Source organism: Bos grunniens, chromosome 21 (genome assembly GCF_055505025.1).
Source record: "Bos grunniens cultivar Pamir isolate PY7600 chromosome 21, Bosgru_T2T1.0, whole genome shotgun sequence".
NCBI classification, from domain to species: domain Eukaryota; kingdom Metazoa; phylum Chordata; class Mammalia; order Artiodactyla; family Bovidae; genus Bos; species Bos grunniens.
In genome coordinates this window covers 21444586-21470514 of record NC_141185.1, presented here as the reverse complement: position 1 = coordinate 21470514, position 25929 = coordinate 21444586, and the positions used below count along the sequence as shown (strand labels likewise).

Below are 25929 nucleotides of genomic sequence, written 5' to 3'. Positions count from 1 at the left end.
GCCGTCTACGGGGTCACACAGAGTCGGACACGACTGAAGCAATTTAGCAGCAGCAGCAGGGCCTGCTCGAGATTAGGATTTGGCCTAAGGGAATGTTATAGCAGGTTTTATCCTCTATCCAGGCTACTAAAAATATCCACAATCAGGCTATTTCACTTTCTTTTTGCTATCATTCATGTACTTTTATTTTCCTTCAAGAACTTTTCCTTTGCCTTTACAACTTGACTAAATGGTGCCATAAAGCCTAGCTTTTGGCCTGTCTTGGCTTTTGACATGCCTTCCTCAGTAAGCTTTTGATTTAAAGTGAGAGACGTGGGACTCTTTCTTTCACTTGAATGCTTTAGAGGCCATTGCACAGTTATTAATTGATGTAATTTAAAATATTATTGTGTCTCAGGGAATAGGAAGGCCTGAGAAGAGGGACAGAGATAGATGGAGTGATCAGAACATATACATTTGCTGATTAAGTTCACTGTCTTAAATGGGCATGGTTCATGGTGCCCCAAAACAATTATGGTATTAATGGTAACATTAAAAATCACAGATGACAAATGCAATAATAATGAAAAAGTTTCAAATATTGTGAGACTTTCCAAAATGTGACAGAGACATAAAATAAGCAAATGCTGGTGGAAAAATGGTGCTAACAGACTTGCTCCACACAGGGTTGCCATAAATCCTCAACTTGTAAAAAGCATAGTACCTGCAAAGCATGATAAAACAAGGTATACCTAGCCTTAAAAAGTTAAACCCGGGGTGGGGCTGGCAGGGTAACGTTTGCAGGTGAGGGCCCGAGGAAGGAAATAGGGGACTCCGTACATACCAGAATGGAATCTAATTTAAATCAAGATGGGATGTCTAGACCATCTTATGTTTTCAGTGCTGACCCACTTGCAAGACCTTCAGAAATAAATTTTGATGGCATTAAGCTTGACCTCTCTCGTGAATTTTCCTTAGTTGCTTCAAGCACTGAGGCAAACAGTTCTGAATCTAAAGATTATCTCCAAGTTTGTCTTCGAGTAAGACCATTCACACAGCCAGAAAAAGAACATGAGTCTGAGGGCTGTGTGTATATTCTGGATTCACAGACTGTTGTCCTGAAGGATCCTCAGTATACTACCCTTGGTCGTTTAAGTGAGAAAAGCTCTGGGCAGATGGCACAAAAATTCAGTTTTTCCAAGGTTTTTGGCCCAGAAAGTACACAGAAGGAATTCTTCCAGGGTTGCATTCTGCAGCCAGTTAAAGACCTCTTGAAAGGACAGAGTCGGCTGATTTTTACTTACGGGCTAACCAATTCTGGAAAAACTTACACGTTTCAAGGCACAGAAGAAAATACTGGCATTCTTCCTCGAACTTTGAATGTATTATTTGATAGTCTTCAGGAAAGACTGTATACAAAGATGAACCTTAAACCACATAGGTCCAGAGAATACTTACGGTTATCACCAGATCAAGAGAAAGAAGAAGTCGCTAGCAAAAGTGCATTACTTCGGCAAATTAAAGAGGTTGTTATGCATAATGACAGTTATGGTGCTCTTTATGGAAGTCTAACAAACTCTTTGAGTATCCCAGAGTTTGAAGAATCCATGAAAGATTGTGAACACTCAAACTTGAACATAGATATTAATAGAAAATTTTCTGTGTGGGTATCTTTCTTTGAGATTTACAACGAATGTATTTACAATTTGTTTGTTCCTGTATCATCTAAGTTCCAAAAGAGAAAGACACTGCGCCTTTCCCAAGATGTAAAGGGCTATTCTTTCATAAAAGATCTACAGTGGATTCAAGTATCTGATGCCAAAGAAGCATATAGACTTTTAAAGCTAGGAACAAAGCACCAGAGTGTTGCTTTCACAAAACTGAACAATGCTTCTAGTAGAAGTCACAGCATATTTACCATTAGAATATTACAGATTGAAGATTCAGAAATACCGCATGTAATACGAGTCAGTGAATTGTCTTTATGTGATCTTGCTGGCTCAGAACGAAGCATGAGGACACAGAATGAAGGTGAAAGGTTAAGAGAGACCGGGAATATCAACACTTCTTTATTGACTCTGGGAAAGTGTATCAGTGTTTTGAAGAATAGCGAAAAGTCAAAGTTTCAACAGCATGTGCCTTTCCGGGAAAGTAAATTGACCCACTATTTTCAAAGTTTTTTTAATGGTAAAGGGAAGATATGTATGATTGTCAACATTAGCCAATGTTCTTTTACCTATGATGAGACACTCAATGTGTTGAAGTTCTCAGCCATTGCACAAAAAGTTTATGTTCCAGATATTTTAAATTGCTCTCAAGAGAAATCATTTGGACCTGTCAAATCTTCTCAAGATGAATCATTAGATATTAATAATTCAGATAATAAAATACTAAATGAAAAAAGATCCACGATTTCATGGGAAAGTAGCCTAGAAGATGTGGTGGAAGATGAAGATTTGGTTGAGGATCTAGAAAAAGCTGAAGAAAAGCAGAATGTGGAAACTGAATTCATTGATGAAGATCTAGATGATACATTAGAGGATGATAAGGCTTTTAGTAGCCATGCGGGGAAGAGAAAACTTCTGGATTTAATAGAAGATTTGAAAAAAAAACTAATAAATGAAAGAAAGGAAAAGTTAACATTGGAATTTAAAATTCGTGACGAAGTTACACAGGAGTTTACTCAGTATTTGGCCCAACGAGAAGCTGACTTTAAGGAAACTCTCCTTCAGGAACGAGAAATTTTAGAAGAAAATGCTGAATGTCGTTTGGCTATTTTCAAGGATTTGATTGGTAAATGTGATGCTCAGGAGGAACCAAAGAATGAAGATCATGCCATAAAAGATGAAACTGAAGAAGGACATAATTATGTAGGAATTGAAGATATTATTGATTCTCTTCAAGATGATGTCACTGGTATTAAGAAACAGGCTGAAATTGCTCACTTATATATTGCATCTCTTGCTGACCCCCAGGAAGCTATTGCTTGTTTAGAAATAAAGTTTAATCAAGTTAAAGCTGAATTAGCTAAAACCAAAGAAGAATTAATCAAAACCCAAGAAGAGTTAAAAAAGAGAGAAAGTGAATCAGAAATTAATTTAAATTCATTGGTTCAAGAGCTTGAGAGATCTAATAAGAAAATAATTATGCAGAATCAAAGAATTCAAGAGTTGATGGATAAAATTGACCAAAAAGAGGATACTATTAACAAATTTCAGAACCTAAAATTTCATATGGAAAACACATGTAAAGGCAGTGACAATGTTGGTAATTCTTTTTTAATAATAAACAGTAAATTGGTTTGTGATGAAACGACTGAAATGTCTAAGGACAGCAAAACTAAAACGTATTCAGGAAGAAAAAGATTAAATGAAAATGAACTTCAACAAGATGAACCACCAGCAAAGAAAGGACTTACGCGTGCTAGTCCAGCTATCACTGAAGACCAAAAGAAAAGTGAAGAAATGCAAGAGACCATTTCAGATGAGGAAAACATTAGACTTCTACAAGAAAATAATGAAGAGCTAAAAACACGTTTACTCACCATTGAGAATGAACTTAAAAATGAAAAGGAAGACAACATTCGAATCATAGGGGTTCCAGAAGAAGAAGACGAAAAGAAAGACCATGAGAAAATACTTGAGGAGATAATAGTTGAAAACTTCCCTAAAATGGGGAAGGAAATAATCACCCAAGTCCAAGAAACCCAGAGAGTCCCAAACAGGATAAACCCAAGGAGAAACACCCCAAGACACATATTAATCAAATTAACAAAGATCAAACACAAAGAACAAATATTAAAAGCAGCAAGGGAAAAACAACAAATAACACACAAGGGAATTCCCATAAGGATAACAGCTGATCTTTCAATAGAAACTCTTCAAGCCAGGAGGGAATGGCAAGACATACTTAAAATGATGAAAGAAAATAACCTACAGCCCAGATTATTGTACCCAGCAAGGATCTCATTCAAGTATGAAGGAGAAATCAAAAGCTTTTCAGACAAGCAAAAGCTGAGAGAATTCTGCACCACCAAACCAGCTCTCCAACAAATACTAAAGGATATTCTCTAGACAGGAAACACAAAAATGGTGTATAAACTCGAACCCAAAACAATAAAGTAAATGGCAACGGGATCATACTTATTAGTAATTACCTTAAACGTAAATGGTTGAATGCCCCAACCAAAAGACAAAGACTGGCTGAATGGATACAAAAACAAGACCCCTACATATGTTGTCTACAAGAGACCCACCTCAAAACAGGGGACACATACAGACTGAAAGTGAAGGGCTGGAAAAAGATTTTCCATGCAAATAGGGACCAAAAGAAAGCAGGAGTCACAATACTTGTATCAGATAAATTAGACTTTAAAACAAAGGCTGTGAAAAGAGATAAAGAAGGTCACTACATAATGATCAAAGGATCAATCCAAGAAGAAGATATAACAATTATAAATATATATCCACCCAACATGGGAGCACCGCAGTATGTAAGACAAATCCTAACAAGTATGAAAGGAGAAATTAACAATAACACAATAATAGTGGGAGACTTTAGTACCCCACTCACACTTATGGATAGATCAACTAAACAGAAAATTAATAAGGAAAAAAAAAAAAAAACATGTATCTATAAAGCTCACTAAAGCAAAGCACAGTAAAATGAGGTATGGCAATAAAAGGCATTAAATTTATCAAATAAAAAAAATAAATAAAGTGCTGAAAAATTAAAGCTGTCAATTCTGTAATAGATATTCATTGAAAGTATCTTTTGAAATGGGGGTGAAAACACCTTCAGAGAAATGAAAGCGAAGGAAGCATGCACGAGCTATAAAAAATGATAAAGTCCTTTATGAATGATGATAATATCAAAACAAAACTGGGAAATACAGGAAGGAGTAAAGAGCACTACGAACAGTCAATACATGGATAAACATTAGAAACTATTCTCTTTTCTTAATTTCTTCATGGTAAACTATCAACATTATATTGTGAAATTTTTCAGAAAAAAAAAAAAAGAATATGGTATGACATAGTTCTGTCTTAGATATTATGCAAGTGGGATGAATACTGAAAATAACTAAAGTACCTCATGGTAAAAAAAAAACATAAAAATAAAATAAAATTAAAAAAATAAAGACAGAAAAAAAAAAAAAAAAAGAAAAGGAAGAAAAAACAGAATTAAATAAACAGATTGTTAGTTTGCAGCAGGAACTTTCTTCTTCTGAAAAAAAAAGTTTAGGCTTTAGTATAGAGATCCAACAAATTCAGTCGAGTTATGACAATGTGATTTCTGAATTACATGTGCAGAAAAGTATAAATCAAGAACAGAAGGAAAGGATCATGAAATTGTCAGAGGAGATAGAAACTGCTAGACGAAACATCACAAACAATGTTTCACAAATAAAATTAATGCAAGCAAAAATAGATGAACTGCGTAGACTTGATTCAGTTTCTCAGATCGCAAACATAGATTTACTCCATCTCAGGGATCTGTCCAGTTGTTCTCAAGAAGATAATTTGCCAAACACACAGTTACATCATTTGGATAATGATTATTTGATAAGTAAGCAGGTTAAAGAACATGGTATTCAAGAACTTAGTAGGGAAAGGTCTTTCCACTCTACTGTTGAAGCCATTTGGGAAGAATGAAAAGAGATTGTAAAGACTTCCTCCAAAAAAACCCATCAGATTGAGTAACTCGAACAACAAATTGAAAAATTACAGGCAGAAGTAAAAGACTATACAAATGAAAACAATAGACTAAAAATAGAGGAGAGGGAGAAAAAGAATCAAGATGATTTACTAAAAGAAAAAGATAGTCTTATACAGCAGCTGAAGGAAGAAGTGCAAGAAAAAACCATTAGTCTTGATATTGAAGTACAGCATGTAGTGGAAGGAAAGAGAGCACTTTCAGAACTTACGCAAGATGTTACTTGCTATAAGGTGAAAATAAAGGAACTTGAAGCAATGTTAGAAACTAAGAAAGATGAATGTAGCCATTCAGCCAAGTTAGAACAAGAAATTATGGAAAAGGAATCTATCATTTTAAAGCAAGAAAGAAATCTGAATGAATGTCAAGCAAATCTTAAAGATTCTATCCAAAATGCCAGAGATTTAAGTGAAAGGGAAGTCAAATTGAAAGAAGAAATCATGCAATTAACAAAAAATTTGCAAGATGCTAAGCATTCACTTCAATTAAAGGAAGAAGAAAAGGAAAGAAACTGGCAAGAAACAGAAAAGTTGAAAGAGGAGCTCTCTGCAAGCACTACTCTTACCCAGAATCTGAAAGCTGATCTTCAGAGGAAGGAAGAAGATTATGCTGAGCTCAAAGAGAAACTGGCTGATGCCAAAAAGCAGATTGAGCAAGTACAGAAAGAGATCTCTGTAATGCGTGATGAGGAGAAATTGTTGAGGATTAAAATTAATGAACTGGAGAAAAAGAAAAACCAGTGTTCTCAGGAAATAGATATGAAACAGCGAACCATTCAGCAACTTAAGGAGCAGTTAAATAATCAAAAAGTGGAAGAAGCTATACAGTATGAGAGAGTGTGCAAAGATCTGAGTGTTAAAGAAAAAATAATCAAAGACATGCAAATGACCCTGGAAGAACAAGAGCAGACTCAGGTAGAACAAGATCAAGTGCTTGAGGCTAAATTAGAGGAAACCGAAAGACTGGCCACAGAATTGGAAGAATGAAAGGAAAAATACAAAGATTTGGAAGCCAAACACAATCAAAGTTCAAATAAAGAATTTGAGGATAACACAGATGTACTTAATATAAAACTCAGTAAGCTTCAAGATGAGTTACAGGAATCGGAACAGAAACATGAAGCTGAAAGAAAAAAATGGTTAGAAGAAAAAATGATGCTTATCACTCAAGCAAAAGAAGCTGAGAATCTACGAAACAAAGAGATGAAAACATATGCCGAAGACAGAGAGCATTGTTTGAAGCAACAAAATGAAATGGAAATACTTAAAGGACAGTTGGCTGAGAAAGATGGTAACCTCCAGCAGTGGCGGGAAGAACGCGATCAACTTGTTGCAGCTTTAGAAATACAGCTGAAAGCACTGATCTCCAGTAATGTACAAAAAGATAATGAAATCGAACAATTAAAAAAGATCACATCAGAGGCTTCTAAGACAGAAAAACAGACCATGGATATCCACCCCACACAAATGAGTTCAACAGATCCTGGCAGGGTTGAAACTGAACCTCAGTCAACAAGTTTTGAAATTTCCAGAGGTGAAGTGGAGGATGGATCTGTAGTCCTTGACTCTTGTGAAGTGTCAACAGAAAATAATCAAAGCACTCGATTTCCAAAACCTGAGTTAGAGATTCAATTTACACCTTTACAGCCAAACAGAATGGCAGTGAAACACCCAGGTTGTACCTCACCAGTGACGGTTAAGACTCCCAAGGCCCGAAAGAGGAAAAGTCATGAAATGGAAGAGGACTTTGTGAAATTTGAAAATAAGAAGAATGCTACACCAAGAATTAATTTGAAGTCCCCTGTTTCTGAGCATAGAAATTCTTTCAAAAAGGAACAAAAGGTTTCCATACGCCCATCATCTAAGAAAACTTATTCTTTACGGAGTCATGCATCCACAGTTGGTGTAAACGGGTCTGCTAAGAAAAAAGAAGGAACACTACAGAAATTCGGAGACTTCTTACAACATTCTCCAACTATTCTTCAGTCAAAAGCAAAGAAGATAATTGAAACAATGAGCTCTTCAAAGTTCTCAAATGTAGAAGTAAAGAAAATGTGTCTCGACCAAAACGGGCCAAACGAAAATTATACACAAATGAAATTTCATCTCCTATTGATATATCTGGCCAAGTGATTTTGATGGACCGTAAAGTGAAAGAAAGCGATCATCAGATTCTCAAACGACGACTTCGAACCAGAACAGTCAAATAAATCACTTATGGAGAATATTTTAATATAAATTTTATATTCATAATCATTGTAACTTGTATCATAACTTTTTAAAGATAATTGTATATACTGTGTTGCATCAAATCCCTTTGTATATACATTGTTATTTTGTACTGGTATAATTTTAATTCAATAAAGAAAACATGTAAAAAAAAAAAAAAGTTAAACCCTATTTAAACAAAAAATGGAGTCAAAGGAAATTTTACTTATATGATTTTTTCTTGTTTTAACAATTACCTATGGATGCTCAAGTAAAATTTCATTATATGTTTAATAATGAACAGTATTATGGTGAATAAAATCTCTAACTCCAGGTTTCAATATAAAATAACCACAATTTTTAAAGTATATATTGAATTTGACTGATGGTATTTTAAAATTATGATCAAGCCTACAAATTTCTCTCTTGGTAACATACCACACATATCAAGTTTTAGCTCTTACCTTTATTTCTAATGTACCACCAAAGCCCATTTTAAACTGCCCATGCATATCTTTGGTAAAAACTCTTTGAAAGGTCTGCTTGAATAAAGAAGTGTTGAAAGAGTCGCCCATTACCATGTATCCTCTGCATGAAAAGAACAAGAAACAATGTGATGCGAGTACTTGGGTCCATGTGATAAAACCAGAAAAGCAAATTATTTCTCAACACTACTAACATTTTAAAGATATTTCCTCAAATGTGTTTATTAACATTAATTTTTAAAACTCAATTATATGAAAATATTCCTACCCCACAAATAATCTCAATTCTGAGGGTACCTGAGTGCCCCTAACACTTGTATTTGTCCTCAGTAATTTTATAAAAATCTTTTTTAAATAAGTTATACATCATACATTACAAAATTCAGAAAGCACAAATGGGTACACAGTAACATATGTGTTGGAAGTGAGAGTTGGACTATAAAGAAAGCTGAGTGCAGAAGAATTGATGCTTTTGAACTGTGGTGTTGGAGAAGACTCGAGAGTCCCTTGGACTGCAAGGAGATCCAACCAGTCCATCCTAAAGATCAGTCCTGGGTGTTCATTGGGGGGACTGATGTTGAAGCTGAAACTTCCAATACTTTGGCCACCTGATGCGAAGAGCTGACTCATTTGAAAAGACCCTAATGCTGGGAAAGATTGAGGGCAGGAGGAGAAGGGGATGATAGAGGATGAGATGGTTGGATGGCATCACCGACTCAATGGACATGAGTTTGGGTGGACTCTGGGAGTTGGTGATGGACAGGGAGGCCTGGCGTGCTGCAATTCATGGGGTCGCAAAGAGTCGGACACGACTGAGCAACTGAATCGAACTGAACATGTGTGTCTCTCCTACCCCAGTTACCCAGTTCTTCCTGCTAGTGCAGACAGCTGAGTTAATGGCACGCATTCTCATTTTTACAAACAGAACATCTACACGTGTATGTGTATATGCATGTGTTGGTCTCTGTGTGCCACATTAAGCTTAACAGTGTTATACCCAGTGAATGAGAATACAGGGATATTTTGGGAGCATTTTCACTTTATGCACTTACATACTGTTAATTTTTTTCCATAACCATGTACTTCTATAAATTTAAGTTTTAAAAAAAACATTAATTGTCAAATAGAAACTATCCAAGATGCCATTTCCACCCTAATAAATCAGCAAAGCAGCCTGACAATGTATCCTGTTGAGGAGACTGTGGGCAAAGTAGGCACTTTCATAACTGCTGATGGGAATGGAAAATGGTGCAACCCCAACTCAAGGGAATGTGACAATATATAACAAAATTAAATATGTATTTTCTCCTTAATCCAGCAAACATACTGTTAGGAATCCATCCCAAAGATCACTGGGCAAACAAAAACAAAAAGCAAAATATAGGCACAAGTCTATTCACTTAAGTATTTTTTACAGCAATAAAAGATTGGAAATAATCCAGATGATCATCTGTTGAACTAGCTGAATAAAATACAGTACATCCACACAGTAGAGTAATATACAATTGATCTTTGAACAACACAGGTTTTGAACTGCATGGGTTCACTTACACGTGTGGTTTTTTTTTCAGTAGTAAATACACAGAACCATACTATTCATATGGTTGAATCTGAGAATGTAGAACTGCAAATATGGAAGAACCACAGATATGGAGGCCAGCTATAAATTATATTCAGACTTTCCATTATGCAAAGGGTCAGTTCCCCTAATCCTCAAATTGTTCAAGATATTTCCAGGATGTGAGTAAAAAATGTAAAGTAGGAAAAAATGCAAAGTAGGCGAAAGTGAAGTCGCTCAGTCATATCCGACTCTTTGTGACCCCTGGACTGTAGCCCACCAGGCTCCTCTGTCCGTGGGATTCTCCAGGCAAGAATACCGGAGTGGGTTGCCATTTCCTTCTCCAAGGGATCTTCCCAGCCAAGGGATCGAACCCCAGTCTCCTGCATTGCAGGCAGATGCTTTACCCTCTGAGCCACCAGGGAAGCCCAAAGTAGGGGAAGGCATGTAAAATTTCTGTTTACATTTAATCCCCCGTTAAATGGGGGATTAAAAAAAAATTTTAGTAAAAAATTACAAGAGGACACATATACTCATAAACAACATGAATATAAACATTTATAAACATTTTGTATAGTTTTTAAATAATAAAAACAATCAAAAATTAAATTAGGCAAAAGAATAAAACTACTGTGGTATAATTAATCAATGGTAATTTTTTTAATAAGATTGTATTTATTTATGTATTTGACTGTGCCAGGTCTTCATTGAGGCATGCGGGATCTGGTTCCTGGACCAGGGACTGAAACCAGACCCCCTACATTGGGAGTATGGAGTCTTAGCCACTGAACTACCAGAGAAGTACTCAACAATAATTTTATTTTTGATACTGCTGAAGTCCTTATTTATGTCATCTCTGATGCTATTATAGATTGTATGTTGTTAAATTTTGTTTGCTCTTTATTGTTGACTCTTGAACAACCCAGAGTTGGGACACAGACCCTTATGCTCAGTCAAAAATCTATGTAAAACTTTTTAGTTACCCCTTTGTATCCACAGTTCCATATCCCCAGATTCAACCAACTAAGGATGGTGTAGTAATTCAGTGTATATTTACTGAAAAAATACCCACATATAAGTGGACCTGTGCAGTTCAAATTCATGGTGTTCAAGGGTCTACTGTATTTGTTGCTGCTGCTGCTGCTAAGTCGCTTCAATTGTGTCCGACTCTGTGCGACCCCATGGACTGAAGCCCACCAGGCTTCTCCATCCATGGGATTCTCCAGGCAAGAACACTGGAGTGGGTTGCCATTTCCTTCTCCAATGCATGAAAGTGGAAAGTGAAAGTGAAGTTGCTCAGTCGTGTCTGACTCTTAGTGACTCCATGGACTGCAGCCTACCAGGCTCCTCCATCCATGGGATTTTCCAGACAACAGTACTGGAGTGGGGTACCATTGCCTTCTCCCACTGTATTTGTTACTGGTATACAAAAATATAATTGAAGCTTGTACACTGACCCTGATTTAGAAGTCTTGACAACCTAACATACTAATTTTATAGTCAGCATGTACATTCTTTCAGATTTTCCATTTTTGTAAACATACCATCTATAATGATCTACGTTATCACTAAACCTAGTTAAGCATCCTAAATTAATGGCAACATATACTGCACCCTATTATCTGTTCCCTTTTACAACAAACTTTTATGCAAGAGCTGTCTATACCCTTCCTAGTCAGTGTGGCCCTTGATCCATCAACATTAGCATCATCAAGGGTCTTGTTTGAAAAGCAGAATTTCAAGTCCCATCCTATGCATACTAAACCCAGAATCTGCATTTTACCAAGATATCCAGCTGACATGTAAATGTGAAAAGGAAGTCTGAGAAGTTCTGGTCTATACCAGCTGCTCCCAATCCCCTCTCCTGTTCCTTTTCTTATTCATTCTAAGTCAACTTTCAATGCTCTTAGGAAAGTCACCAATGACCTTCCTAGTGATAAATTACATAATCTTATAATCTCATCCACTTTTACTACTTTAAAAAAACCTGTAATATTCTGGCAACTCCCACATTTATATCTACAGATAGAAATCCAGACCTATCTTCTGCCTTCCAGGTTCTAATAACCAACTGCCTACTCAACTCCTCCAACGGATGTCTACTGGCATATTAAACCAAACACGTTCGGAACTGAACTCCTAATCTTCTCCCCAACTGTTCTTCCTCCCAGTTGTACCCATTTCAATAAAGAACAGCGCAATCCTTCTAGACTCATTTGCGTTTCTCAAACCCCAGATCCAACCTATCAGCAAATCTTCTACCTTCTAAATATATCCAAAATCCAACCATGTCTCACCACCTGTGATTCCACCACTTGCTATTCCTGTATCTCACCGCTGAAGACAACTGAAATCAATGACCCTTTTAAAACATTTATTCAAATTATATCACTCCTCTCCCGAAAACTCACTAATGACTTCCCATCTCACTCAAAGTAAAATCCAACAAACCAGGAATAAGAACATATTCAACCTGATAAAAGCATCTACAAAAACCCACAGCTAACGTTATTCTTAATGGTGAAGGACAAAATGGCTTCCCCCTAATATCAAGAAGAGGCAAATCTACAGAGAGAGAAAGTAGTTTTGTGGTTGTCTAGGCTGAAAGGGGAGGGGAAGGAAGGAGAAATAGAGAGTGACTGCTAATGGGTACAGAGTTTCTTGCTGGGATACTGTAAATGTCCTAAATTAAATTATGGTGATAGTTAGAATATACTAAAAAAATAAATTATATCCTTTAAGGACTTCCATGGCTGTCCAGTGGTTAAGACTCTGTGCTCCCAATGCAGGGGGCACTGGTTTAATCCCTGGTAGGGGAACTAAGATCCCACATGCCACATACCATGCAGCACAGCCAAAAGAAAGTAAAATAAATTATATGCTTTAAATGGGTAAATTTTATGGTATGTTAATTAAAATTCACAAAAGCCACTAAAGTAATAAAATACAATGAGTTAAGAGTATCAAGATGAGCTTTTCAAACAGAACTTGTGCCTTTTTAACTGTATTTTACAAAAAATTTAGTGAGCATCACTGAAAGGAGTATAAGAAACTTAACAGCTGTTGCCCTAGAGTGGCAGGATGATGACTCGGTTACTTTTTCCAAAATTGTCATTGGTTTATACTTGTAAACTCTCATTATTAGTTTATAATTGCAAAACTTATAAAAATGTGAATACATACCCGGTAAGGTTAGGACAGCACTTCATCTCCAGGAGACCTGTCTGATCTAATGCACATGCATAGATATCGATAACATGACCAGTGGTAGCAGCACGATTAGCCAATGCTTCAAAATGCTACAACAGAATTTTCAAGACCAAATCAAAGTAACGTACAAACTTCATCATCCTATAACTCTTTCACCATCAATAGATCAAGATGATCTAAGAAATGTTCAGAGTCCATAATAATGTAAATGGGATTTGTCCTAATTTAATTTTCTATAATGTCTCATAAAATAATACAATAAATAAATTCTAGTAAGTCTGGCACTTTCACATTCTTTAATTCTTTTTAAACTCCTCAATCAAGTTAACCTTGAAGAAAAGCATAGGGAACATCTTGCTCTTCATACATAAAAATAATAGAAGAATCAACACAGAACTTTTTCTTGGCTAAATCTATACCCAAGTAACATCAAAAATAGAGAGACAATAACAAAATCGTTAAGATAAACAAATACAAAACTTTTTTTATAGCTCTAAGAAATATTCCAAGCTCAAAAGGGAAATTAGGTGTCAGGAAAATAGTATCCATTAATAGTAACAAAAATTATCTGTTATTAACTACACACTAAAAATTGAATAATGACTACCAAAAAAAAAAAAATGAGACAATACAGCACAACTAAACTAAAATTGTAAACTTTAGAGAATTTTTTTAAAAGGGTGTTGGTTGGGAATTAACAAGCAGAACCAATACAAGGGTGTCAAGAATCAAAAGTAGTAAAAATGTACTGACACAAACCCAGGTAAAACTGAAGTTTCATGAACAGAGAACAACTCTTGAGAAAATGATGGACTATTCAAATTACGAATAATATTCACATCTAAAGGACAGCCTCTTGGAAATGAGAAATAGGAAAATTTAAGAAATTCTTCCTTATGGGAAAGACATTCTTTAACGTGAATATTAAAAAGACACACAGGTTTTCTCCCAGGATTAATTTTTAAAGAGACACCTACTGGTGTCCACTATTAAGTTTTTAATTAAAAAGTTAATATTGAAATTAAATTTAATTTAAAAATATTAAATTTTTAAAGTTTTTAATACTTCGGCCACCTGATGCTAAGATCTGACTCATTAGAAAAGACCCTGATGCTGGGAAAGATTGAAGACAGGAGGAGAAGGGGACAACAGAGGATGAGATGGTCAGATGGCATCACTGACTCAATGGACATGAGTTGGAGTAAACTCCAGGAGCTGGTAATAGACAGGGCGGCCTGGCGTGCTGCAGTCCATGGGGTCGCAAAGAGTCGGACACAACTGAGCAACTAAACAACAAAATTAAGTTTCTAAATATTTAAAACCAGAAAAAAAATACCCTAAGTTATCAAGGAAAAAAAGACTATTTCTCTAATTCTGAATGGCAGCTATAGGATCATCACAATATCGGATTTATCATCAAGTAATTATATTCCTCCTTCTTCACCAAATGAATTTTTCTAATAAGGCAAAAAGACTTAAAAATCAAACTTACCTTAGTTCCCTTTTTGACATATTTGGCATTGTCTTTTTCAATGTCATGCCATGATCTTATGGGTGTCTTCAATTCATCTCCAACCACCATTCCAGGCCCCTGAGTGGCTGGACCACCAATGAACATCATGATACGAGCACCAGTGTTGGGAAAAGTACACTATTAGGGAAAAGTAACCCATGAGAAGAGTTTAAAGGGAAACAAATGGATACACATTTCTGATAGTGAATTTTGATATATTCTTTCTAAACAACAGGAAAGCACACATATTTCAAGAACAATCAAATGTTTAACAAAATTTAAACACAAGATATATCTTTCTTTTGAAATTCTATTCTAATAGCCATGTTTTCCTAATTTTATTTTTTTTTCCTAATTTTAAAATTATCTATAAACCTGATCCCTATAAGCAAGGTTGTTCCTCCTGCTTAACTAGTACAGACAGGAAGGAGTAGGGAAAGAAGAAGAAAATAGGGCACTCTATTTGTTCCACAAATAAATAATATCATATTCAAAATGCTTTTATTTTTAATTTCTATAAGCAGTTATTTAAAAAGAAATACAGAGTGCATTTTCAAGCTACTTATTCATTACATTCAGAAAAGAATATATCACTTCTCGGGCTTTTGGCTAAGATCGAGTCCAGAAAAGAATGTAAGTGATATAAACTTTAATAATAATTTTAAAAATCACATACTTAACAAATCTAGGGAAGAGCGAGGAAAACTGCCTTTTAATTTTCATTTTCATATATCCTTATATATTGTTGGAATGTTTTTATTAGGTATACTTATTACTTCTATGACTTTCTTAAATTAGGTTAATAAATAAAAATACTCTTTTCATCCTGGGTATCATCTTGCTGATGTAATAGCAATCATGTAAAGCTGAAACATCAGTAAAGAAGAACAAATAAAAGTATACAAACCGCACATCTTCATAACTAGAACACAAAAAACATTTAAACTTTGAATTACTTATAAGGAAAAAAATAAACACTAAGTCCCAGTGAGCTATCTCCCATGCAAACCTTCACACAGAGCAAGGGCAGTTTGGGGAAAAGTAGAGGGAAGAAAGAAGGGAGCTAGCAACCAGCACAGAACAACTGCCAGACTCAAATGAAAACTTAAAGGAAACTGAAGAAAAGCAAGAAAATACCCAAGAGCATAAAAACAAAGAAAAGAATAAGAGAGCAGAGACAAAGTGGCTGAAATGGAAAACAGGCAAAGATCCAATTTATGTGTAATTGAAGTTCTTAAAGAAGATAAAACAGTTAAAAAACTAATACTTAAAACTATGATACAAGAAAACTTTATAGAAACAAAAGATTTGAATACACATATAAAAAAGGATCACCAGAAACTAGAGAATATTTACCCACAAGACATTCTAATAACGCTATTAAGATAATAAAGATAAATTCCTCAAGACCTCCAAGCAAAATGATCAAATAATTTACATGGGCAAGAGAATTAGACTGGCATCAGTCTTCTCAAAATCATCAAAGCAAGAAAACAATGGAGCATCATTTTCAAAAACTACCAGAAAGAAAGTGAGAAGCAAGGCTTTTTATATCCTGCCAAGTTATCCTTCAACTACAAAAAAGCCACAGAAGAAGTGTTCAAACATTAGACAGTTCATGAAATTCTGGACCCTTACATCTTCTTAAGAAATTTACTAGAAGACAAATTTCATACAACAAAGGGACTGACACTACTCTCAACATATAGTTTTGTACAACTTTGATTTGGAGGCATGTTAACATTTCACTATACATACACACACACGCAAAAGAGGAATGGGATTTTTTAAAAAGAAATGTACAGAATGTGCAACAAATCAAAACATAACCACATGAAGTGGGGGGAGGGTGGGGATAACTAACCCAGTTCACTTTTGAGTATAGTGTATTTTGTCTCATATATCCTCAGAATGTTAAATAAACATTGAGCCCTAACTCCTAGGCTTTTTCACAGAGATCTGAGCTAAAAATTCTAAAACTAGTCTATCTGTATTCTAAGACTGAGCAAATAAGTAAATATATTTTAAATAGTCACAGCCAGCTTCTCACGGTCAAAGGAATTACAAATATGCAAAGTGGGAAGGACAGAATAAATCCTGTGGTACTAAATTGGAATTAGATATATTTGAAAGAAATCTTGGTTTCTAATATATATAGTGTTTATGGTTGTAATAGAGATAGACATAGATGTTTGCAGGGGAATGTAGATATATGTGTAAATATATGCACACATACACTTAATTATATGGGTATGTGTATATATATAAATATATAGCTATAGAAAGGGAAACATACATACTTATCTTCTTCTTATACATATCTGCTTCTTAGCTCTATTCACTAGGACATAAAAGCAATGACATTCTAGTAACAGTGAGCACATGAACCATCAGTTCAGTCACTCAGTTGTATCCATCTCTTTGCGACCCCATGGGCTGCAGTATGCCAGATTCCCTGTCCATCACCAACTCCTGGAGCTTGCTCAAACATGTCCATCAAGTCAGTGATGCCATCCAACCATCCATCCTCTGTCTCCTGCCTTCAATTTTTCCCAGCATCAGGGTCTTTTCCAATGAGTCACTTCTTCACATCAGGTGGCCAAAGTATGGGAGCTTCAGCTTCAGCATCAGTCCTTCCAATGAATATTCAGGACTGATTTCCTTTAGGATGGACTGGCTGGATCTTCTTACAGTCCAAGGGACTCTCAAGAATCTTCTCCAACACCACAGTTCAAAAGCATCAGTTCTTTGGCACTCAGCTTTCTTTTTAGTCCAACTCTCACATCCATACATGACTACTGGAAAAACCACAGCTTTGACTAGATGGACCTTTGTTGGCAAAGTAATGTCTCTGGTTTTTACTCTGCTGTCTAGGCTGGGCATAGCTTTTCTTCCAAGGAGCAAGTGTATTTTAATTTCATGGCTGCAGTCACCATCTGCAGTGATCTTGGAGCCCCAAAAAATAAAGTCTGTTTCCATTGTTTCCCCATCTATTTGCCATGAAGTGATGGGACTAGATGCCATGATCTTAGTTTTCTGAATATTGAGTTCTAAGCCTACTTTTTCACTCTCCTCTTTCACTTTTATCAAGAAGCTCTTCAGTTCCTCTTCACTTTCTGCCATAAGGGTGATGTCATCTGCATATCTGAGGTTATTGATATTTCTCCTGGCAATCTTAATTCCAGCTTGTCCTTCATCCAGGCTAGCATTTTGCATGTTTTACTCCACATATAAGTTAAATAAAAGCAGGGTGACAATATACAGCCTTGATGCACTCCTTTCCCAATTTGGAAGCACTTTGCTGTTCCACGTCTGGTTCTAACTGTTGCTTCTTGACTTTCATGCAGATTTCTCAGGAGGCAGGTAAGGTGGTCTGGTATTCTCATCCCTTTAGGAATTTTCCACAATTTGTTGTTATTCACACAGTCAAAGGCTTTGGCATAGTCAATAAAGCAGAAGTAGAAGCATGGTCATGTTCCAAAAGAAACAGAGCTAAAAGAAACCAGGGCTTCTAAATGGCCAATTTCAGGTCAAGGGCAGGGAACATGTAAGATGAGCATCTTACTATACTAGAAAGCAAGTTAATATTCAAACAGTGATGAGGACATATAATAAGGACCCAGGAGCCAGCTTGAAAGGGCTCCCATTGCAAAATCTGGACAATTTGAGTTTAAAAAAAAAAATAATGACAGTAAAGGAATATAATCCATTGGATGAAATAAGAATTCACATTGATATAAACATAAATGAAGAACAGAACACTCAAGTAGAAAGTCAATAAATGTAGAAGAAATGATGGAATTAGAAAGTCACTATTTAGCCCTCCTCAATAATAATTGATCAAGCAAGAATCAAGAATGGACGCTGAAACTACTGGGTAAAAGTTTGTTGCGTACACAAGGAATCTCCCCATTCAGTTCAGTTCAGTCGCTCAGTCATGTCCGACTCTTTGTGACCCCATGAATCGCAGCACGCCAGGCCTCCCTGTCCATCACCAACTCCCGGAGTTCACTCAGATTCACGTCCATTGAGTCAGTGATGCCATCCAGCCATCTCATCCTCTGTCATCCCCTTCTCCTCCTGCCCCCAATCCTTCCCAGCATCAGAGTCTTTTTCAATGAGTCAACCCTTCGCATGAGGTGGCCAAAGTACTGGAGTTTCAGCTTTAGCATCATTCCTTCCAAAGAAATCCCAGGGCTGATCTCCTTCAGAATGGACTGGCTGGATCTCCTTGCAGTCCAAGGGACTCTCGAGAGTCTTCTCCAACATCACAGTTCAAAAGCATCAATTCTTTGGCGCTTAGCCTTCTTCACAGTCCAACTCTCACATCCATACATGACCACAGGAAAAACCATAGCCTTGACTAGACGGACCTTTGTTGGCAAAGTAATGTCTCTGCTTTTGAATATGCTATCTAGGTTGGTCATACTTTCCTTTCAAGGAGTAAGCGTCTTTTAATTTCATGGCTGCAGTCACCATCTACAGAGATTTTGGAGCCCCCCAAAAATAAAGTCTGACACTGCTTCCACTGTTTCCCCATCTATTTCCCATGAAGTGATGGGACTAGATACTTACAATGGGAAAAATATAACGTTACAGTGAAGAAACCTGGTTGAAACCACTTCGACCAAGTGATCAAAGCTAAGTAAACCAGCAGTAATAAAATAAGTTAACGTCACATCATGGACTTCCTGAGATGCTGCACTAAGCAGATCACAAATCAGTATTTGCATTTTTTTTTTGCAATATTCCTGCCAAAAGTGCAAAAGCTCAATCTACTCATGAGAAAAAATCAGATAAACCCAAATTGAAAGTCATTCTACAGAATAACTAGCCTAAACTAACACAAAATTATAAAGCCATTGTCCTACAATTAAAAATTTCAAAATTAAAATTAAAAAAATAACTAGACTGTACTCTTAAAAAATATTAATGTCACAAAACACAAAGAAAAACTGAGGAACTATTAGAATAAAGGACACTAAAGAGACACAACAACTGAATACAATACAGAATTAGGATAACTGGTGAAATCTGAATAAAGCTTAAAGATTTGGAAAATAGTGTTCTATCAATGTTAATCTCGTAACTGTTGAATGAGCTGCATTACAAAAGGAATGTTCTTGTGTAATTAAGAAATACACACTAAAGTATTTAGAAGTAAACGGATATGGTTATAACAGACTTTCAAATGGTTTCACTATCTATATAGAGAGAGAAGGACAAATCAAATGCAATAAATGTTAACATTTGAGGAATCTGGTTAAAAGATATAAAGGAATTCTTTGAATGATTTTCGTGACTTTTCCTATGTTTGGAATTATGTCAAACTAGAAAGTTAAAAGAAAAACAAAACTGAAAGTAACAGACTGTAACTCGTATAAAACAGGAGACCATCAACCCACAGTGATATTAATAAATAGATGAGTAAATTGAAAGTTTGATGAGGAATGGGATATTTTCATGGTTTTAAAGATCCTCACCATCTAACGTTTATTAATCATAAAGGGAAGAGAAATGAGAGTAATTTTACAGTGGAGACTTCTGCCAGACACATTTTAATGAATGATCAAAGTGATCATCATCAATAATGGGACAAATGAAAATCATGTGTCACCTGATAGACTATAAAAAGAACAGAGCATTACTTCTGTGATCTTCCTGCCAATGATGCAAGACCTCAATCTAATTGTGAGGCTACCATCAAGACAAACCTAATTTGAGAGACATTCTATATACTGGCCTGAATTTTTCAACATGCCAAGGTCATGAAAGCAAAGGAAGGCTGAGGAAATGTACTCGAGTGAAGGAGACTAAACAGACATAATCACTACATGTGCGTGCATGCATGCTGAGTTGCTTCAGTCGTGTCCAACTCTTTATGACCCCATGGACTGTAGCCCACCAGGCTCCTCTATCCATGGGATTCTCCAGGCAAGAACACTGGAGAAGGTTGCCATGCCCTTCTCCAGGGGATCTGCCCGACCCAGGGATCAAACCTGCATCTCTTATGTCTTGCGCATTGGCAAGCAGGTTCATTACCACTAGCGTCACCTGCGAAGCCCAATCACTACATGCCTCTGAATTAAACCTTTTAAGCAAAAAAAATTATTGAGATAATCAGTGAAACTCGAATGAGTTCTGAGAATTAGATGGCAGTAATATATCTGTGTTATGTATTGTATAATTCAATGGATATGAATTTAAGCAAACTCTTGGAGACAGTGAAGGACAGGGAAGCCTGGTGTGCTGCAGTCCATGGGGTCGCAAAGAGTCAGATGGAACTTACAAATGAACAACAACAACACAACAATACATCAGTGTCATGTATTGTATAAAACATCAGTGTATATATATATATACTGATATATATATATATCACATATTTTAAAACCTGATTTTAAAAGTTGTATTGTGGTTATATAGGAGAATATCTTAGTTTATAGAAAATATAGCTAAAGTATTCAAGGAGTTAGGAACATCACTTAATCACAAATAGTTCAGAGAAAAAAGTCCTTTGAAACTTTTCTAGTAACATTTCAAACTTTAAAAAAAAAAACTTTTTTTACAAAAACTCTTCTAATTATTAATATAAAGCTAAGATACGTCAAGTTTAAAATTTTCAAATTGTATTTCATAAAATTCTCCTTATCCTGCCACTCTTAATATTTGGGTAAACATCATTCCAGAAGCTTCTCTACACACAAAAGGATACACCACAGATCAAACTTTAAATAAAATCATGTATGTCCTATCCTGTAACCTGATTTTTCCACCCAGCATCATCTTGTGCATACCAGTCCATACATACATGTACGTATTTACATTCCAAAATAAAGTTACTGTCACTACCTCAAGGAGTCCTACAGCTATGGAAAGTGCCACCCCAGAGGAACGCAAAGGTCTCTTTCCCTGTGGTACAGGCCAGGGGTCTCGCTGAAGCTCTCCCAGAAGGTCTGTGAGATTCATGTCTATCTTCTGTACTGGCTGTAAGAATCTACAAAACAGAACAAAATAAAAAGCCACTGATAAATGTTTGTGGGTGAAGGTTTAAGAAACAAATTGTCCACTTTCTTAAAAACAGAAAAAGAAGCTGAATACAAGGCAGACCAAATGGTTCTCAAACTTTTGTGTATATCAGAATCGGTGAGAGGGTTTGTACTGACACAGATTGCTGGTTCCAGGGTTTTGTTTCAGTAGGTCTGGGGTGGTGACCAAGAATTCGCATTTCAAGTAAGTTCCCAAGTGATGCTGTCTACTGCTGAGGAACTCAGTGAGTACAATTACTGTAAAGAGAACACTCAAACCAAGTATTACTTTGGGACTGCATCTTCCATTTACCAATCTAGTAAGTTTTAGAGTTACTGAATTAATTATGAGAAGATACATCAACTCGATTTTACTAATACCATCTCTGATTAGTAAGTTTAGCAGAAAAAGCTACCCACAAAACTAAGAAGGCAAAATTAAAAGCTTATGGGGACCTATTTTTGCTTGGCTGCCCTCAAGCACAAAAATAAAATTTTTTGAACTTAAAAACAGAAAATCAGGAATATATCAAAACTATATTCCAGGGGCCTTCCTGGTGTCTCAGTGGTAAAGAATCTGCCTACCGATGCAGGAGACACAGGTTTGATTTCGAATCCAGGATCCCACATGCTGTACAGGAACTAAACCCCTATGCCACAACTACTGAGCCTGTGCCCTGGAGCCTGCGAGTCTCAACTACTGTGAGTCTCAACTACTGAGCCCGTGTTCCGCAACTTCTGAGCCCGTACACTCTAGGGCCTATGCTCGGCAATGGGAGAGGCCACTACAGTGAGAAGCCCTTGCACCGAAACTGAAGAGGAACCCCCGCTCACAGCAACTAGAGAAAAGTCCGTGCGACAACAAAGACCCAGTACCATTCAAACAAATAAATAAATAAAATGCCCCACATAAAGTTAAAAAAAAAACAACTATACTCCAATATTTAAAAAAAAATTTTAAAGACTATATCAAAACTGAAGTAACTCCTTACATTGTCATGATGAAAAACCAACCATTTCAGCAATGTGATGTTACCACAACTCTTTAAAAAGTATACTAATTCAGTATTTATATTCCTAAAAATATTTAACGGTATTGGATCACTGAAGGCCTGTGTTCAAGTTAAGGGTGAAGACAGATGTATCAACTGTAAAACTGTGAAGTTCTTTTTGACATATTTATTACCTATTGGAAGGAGGTGGCTGCTGTACCTGAGGACCACGTGTTGCTTGAGTAACTGGTACTTTAGAGAGCCCCAGCATTTCCTGTAAAGAGATTATTTCTGTGATGTCTGTTTAATTACTCCTACAAAGATGTATTAACTATTTATGGCATGGAAGGTGCTTCCATAGACATTAGAAACACAAAAATAAAGAACACAAAATCTCTTCCCTTGAAAGCAAAACTTCCAGTTGGGAAGACTATGAGGTAAACAGTGATATAATGAAATAGACATCATAAGAGAGCAAAGTACAAAGTGCTATGTGAGCAAAGTAGGGGGAAACTAGCCTAGAATACTTCACTTCTAATTAATAGTCAAAATAGATTACTGTGTAACTTGGATGTCTGTATTCTTAGCTTGTATTCATCAGCAGCTATATAGTTTAAGTATCTGTTATAGGCCAGGTATGTAATGGTGAAAAATATAAATAGTCCCTGACTGTATGAAAATTTAAATCTGGTGAAACCAACAAAAGTTGAAGCATTAGCTAAATAAGTGTAATAATAAATATGAGGGAGAGATAATAAGCAATTGTATAAAGGGGGGTTATACAAGGGGGGTTATTATTATAAAGTAATAAACATCTTTCATGCCTATGCTTCTTAATTCTCTGACTTATATGAACATTCTCTGCCCTCTCAACTATCTTCCAGTCGATGAACATATTTAAAGTAATATGAATATCTCTCATCATCTATCAAAATATCTAGACAGAAAAAGATTTTGAAAAATATACCAAGATAATCCTAGTATGTTGCACATAACTCCCTGCCTTGGAAGACAAGGCTTTAATTTGCTTCAAAGACAAAAATATCCGAGTGTATGAAAAAATATATATATTCACAGTTCACCTATTAACTCTCAAGCCTTAAAATATCTCCCCTTGCCAAACACCAAGTGTTTAGTGCCTAAGTGACATGCAAGGAAACAAAAGTGGTTGCCTTCTCTCAGTCTTCAGCATGACTCTTCTACAAGCCTTCAAATCTTTAGGAAAACAGCTTCAGTTTCACTCTAAGTTTTACAGATACTTCAAAAGTAAAGGGTCTTCAATCTCTATGATTACAGTGTAAGGCAAACGAAAGAAAGCTGAGGCCATCACTAAATTTAAAGGCTTTGTTATAATACAACTATATTAGTCATTCATAATATTTTCTGGAAACATATATCTAGAAGGCATTTTTAGACACACATAGAGTGATATGCAGAGACAGGCAAACTACCATTCTTGTTGCTTACCTGCAGTTGTTTGGCAGACAGATCTTTTGTTCCTCTGAAGACATAGCTTTTTGAAATGCCCTCACATCCAAGTTCATGAACCTGCACCATTCTCCCAAAAGTAATTAAGCCAACCAAAGCTGTAGGTGGTAAAAGGCTTAGTGACATCTGCATAGATTCTTTCAGGGCTTGTAAATCTTCATCTTCCATGCAAGTATCAACCACATAGAGGAATATCAAAGGCATCTGAGGACCACGCTTTTAAAAAAGATTGTGATTAAAAAAAATGTTGTTTTAAAAGTATAACACTTCAGCTCAATACATAGGATAATCAATAGAGGACTAATTAAATAATTTATTATATGTTTAACAATGGAATTCTAAAAAAGCCATTTTACAAATGAAACATTATATATCTAACACATCATCAAGTGAAAAATTAAGTTTATGAACATTAGTTATGTTACAAGAAGAGGAGTTTCACTTTCAATTTTACTTAACTGCATGAAGTTTCATTTCTTACAACAAGCACTTTTTTTAAAACAAGAACACAGTAACTTTAAAGCTTAACAGCAAAATTAGGTGATTTTTATAAAATAATCATCTAATCTGAATTGCATTGTAAGGGAACTAGAAACTAGTCCGAATGGACAAATCAGTGACAGACTCAAGTGAGTCATATTCTGCTATCTCTACAACATTCATAAAAGACATTACCTTAATACTTAATATTAAAATAAATTATATAAAGCTGTTCAGAAAGGGAAGAAAAATTATTTTCCTAACAAGAACCAATTCAAGAGTAATTTCATTATTAGACTTGGGGATATATCATTAGGCTCCAGTTTCATATTGACCAAGTATCTGTAACTAACCTTCCAACTACAAAGCAAAATTGATACTTTACTATTTATTAACCTACTTGATATAGCAAATCAAACCTCCCCACCCAAAATCCTGGCCACCTTTCAAATAACTACAATAGAAATTACCTTGCTCAAACTGACCTTGACAGTTCTTACCTTTGAAATGCTCAATCAATTCAATGTGAGAATGAAGAATGATGCCTTTTAAGTCAGCTCAATTGAATAATTATTTTGGTATAAAGTACTGCTATATTACTGGATATTTTAAACTTCCTTAAAAAGTTACTTTTATGTTCTTACCAGAACTACATATTCAATGCTAGAAAACTGAGGTAAAAGTTCAGCAGGCTGATTCAGTTCAGATATACCAGCGTAAGTCGGTGGAAACTACAGGTAGAAAAAAGCAAAATATTTTAACAAATTATTACCAAGTAATGAACTTTTAAACTGAAACAAATTATTTCCTGATCACTTAATTACTTAAAAATAGATACTTTAATCACTTATTTATTTAATCCTATAAAAAAGTAATCTTTATTTTCAAATATGTATTTTCCTACAGTATTAGTATTACAGCATTAACATCTACATTGGGGGCTTTCTTACCTGATTCCTCTGATAACAAAAGTTGCAAGCCCAGAGTTTTGCTCGATAATCCACTTGACTGTTTTAAGAAAAGATACAATAGCTCATGATTTAGCTAAACTGTGCAGTAATTCCAATTTCAATAAAATTAACTTCTTTCTGAAAATGAATCAATTCAAATTGACAGTGAAAGCAATCTTTAAAAGCCATTTATTTTTAGGTGTTGCCAATATTTAATTCATACTTTTAACACATACAAGCTCACCAAAATGAATATATTGTAACTTTTAATGTATAGTAAATACCAACGATAAATTAAGATAATCTTATTTTTTTTCTCCAAGT

At 35.6% G+C, this 25929-nt stretch overlaps 2 protein-coding genes across 4 annotated transcripts in view; one reads left to right on the top strand and one right to left on the bottom strand.

Moving 5' to 3' along the window:
• The window catches only part of SEC23A (SEC23 homolog A, COPII component), an 82427-nt gene that overhangs the window by 35193 nt on the left and 21305 nt on the right, over positions 1 to 25929 (bottom strand). For all 3 annotated transcript variants that reach the window (XM_086363439.1, XM_086363440.1, XM_086363438.1), the window contains 8 exons: positions 25606 to 25663; positions 25300 to 25386; positions 24155 to 24391; positions 22882 to 22961; positions 21520 to 21664; positions 14647 to 14805; positions 13128 to 13243; positions 8366 to 8489 (listed from right to left, as the gene is read on the bottom strand). In XM_086363439.1, the coding sequence (XP_086219565.1) occupies positions 8366 to 8489; positions 13128 to 13243; positions 14647 to 14805; positions 21520 to 21664; positions 22882 to 22961; positions 24155 to 24391; positions 25300 to 25386; positions 25606 to 25663 (1006 nt within the window). The remainder of the gene's footprint in view (positions 1 to 8365; positions 8490 to 13127; positions 13244 to 14646; positions 14806 to 21519; positions 21665 to 22881; positions 22962 to 24154; positions 24392 to 25299; positions 25387 to 25605; positions 25664 to 25929) is intronic.
• On the top strand, positions 761 to 7903 carry LOC147349215 (kinesin-like protein KIF20B). The gene is given in 3 exon segments (XM_086363458.1): positions 761 to 3575; positions 5148 to 7734; positions 7737 to 7903. Coding segments are annotated over 3 exon segments (5502 nt in total). The 5' UTR covers positions 761 to 827.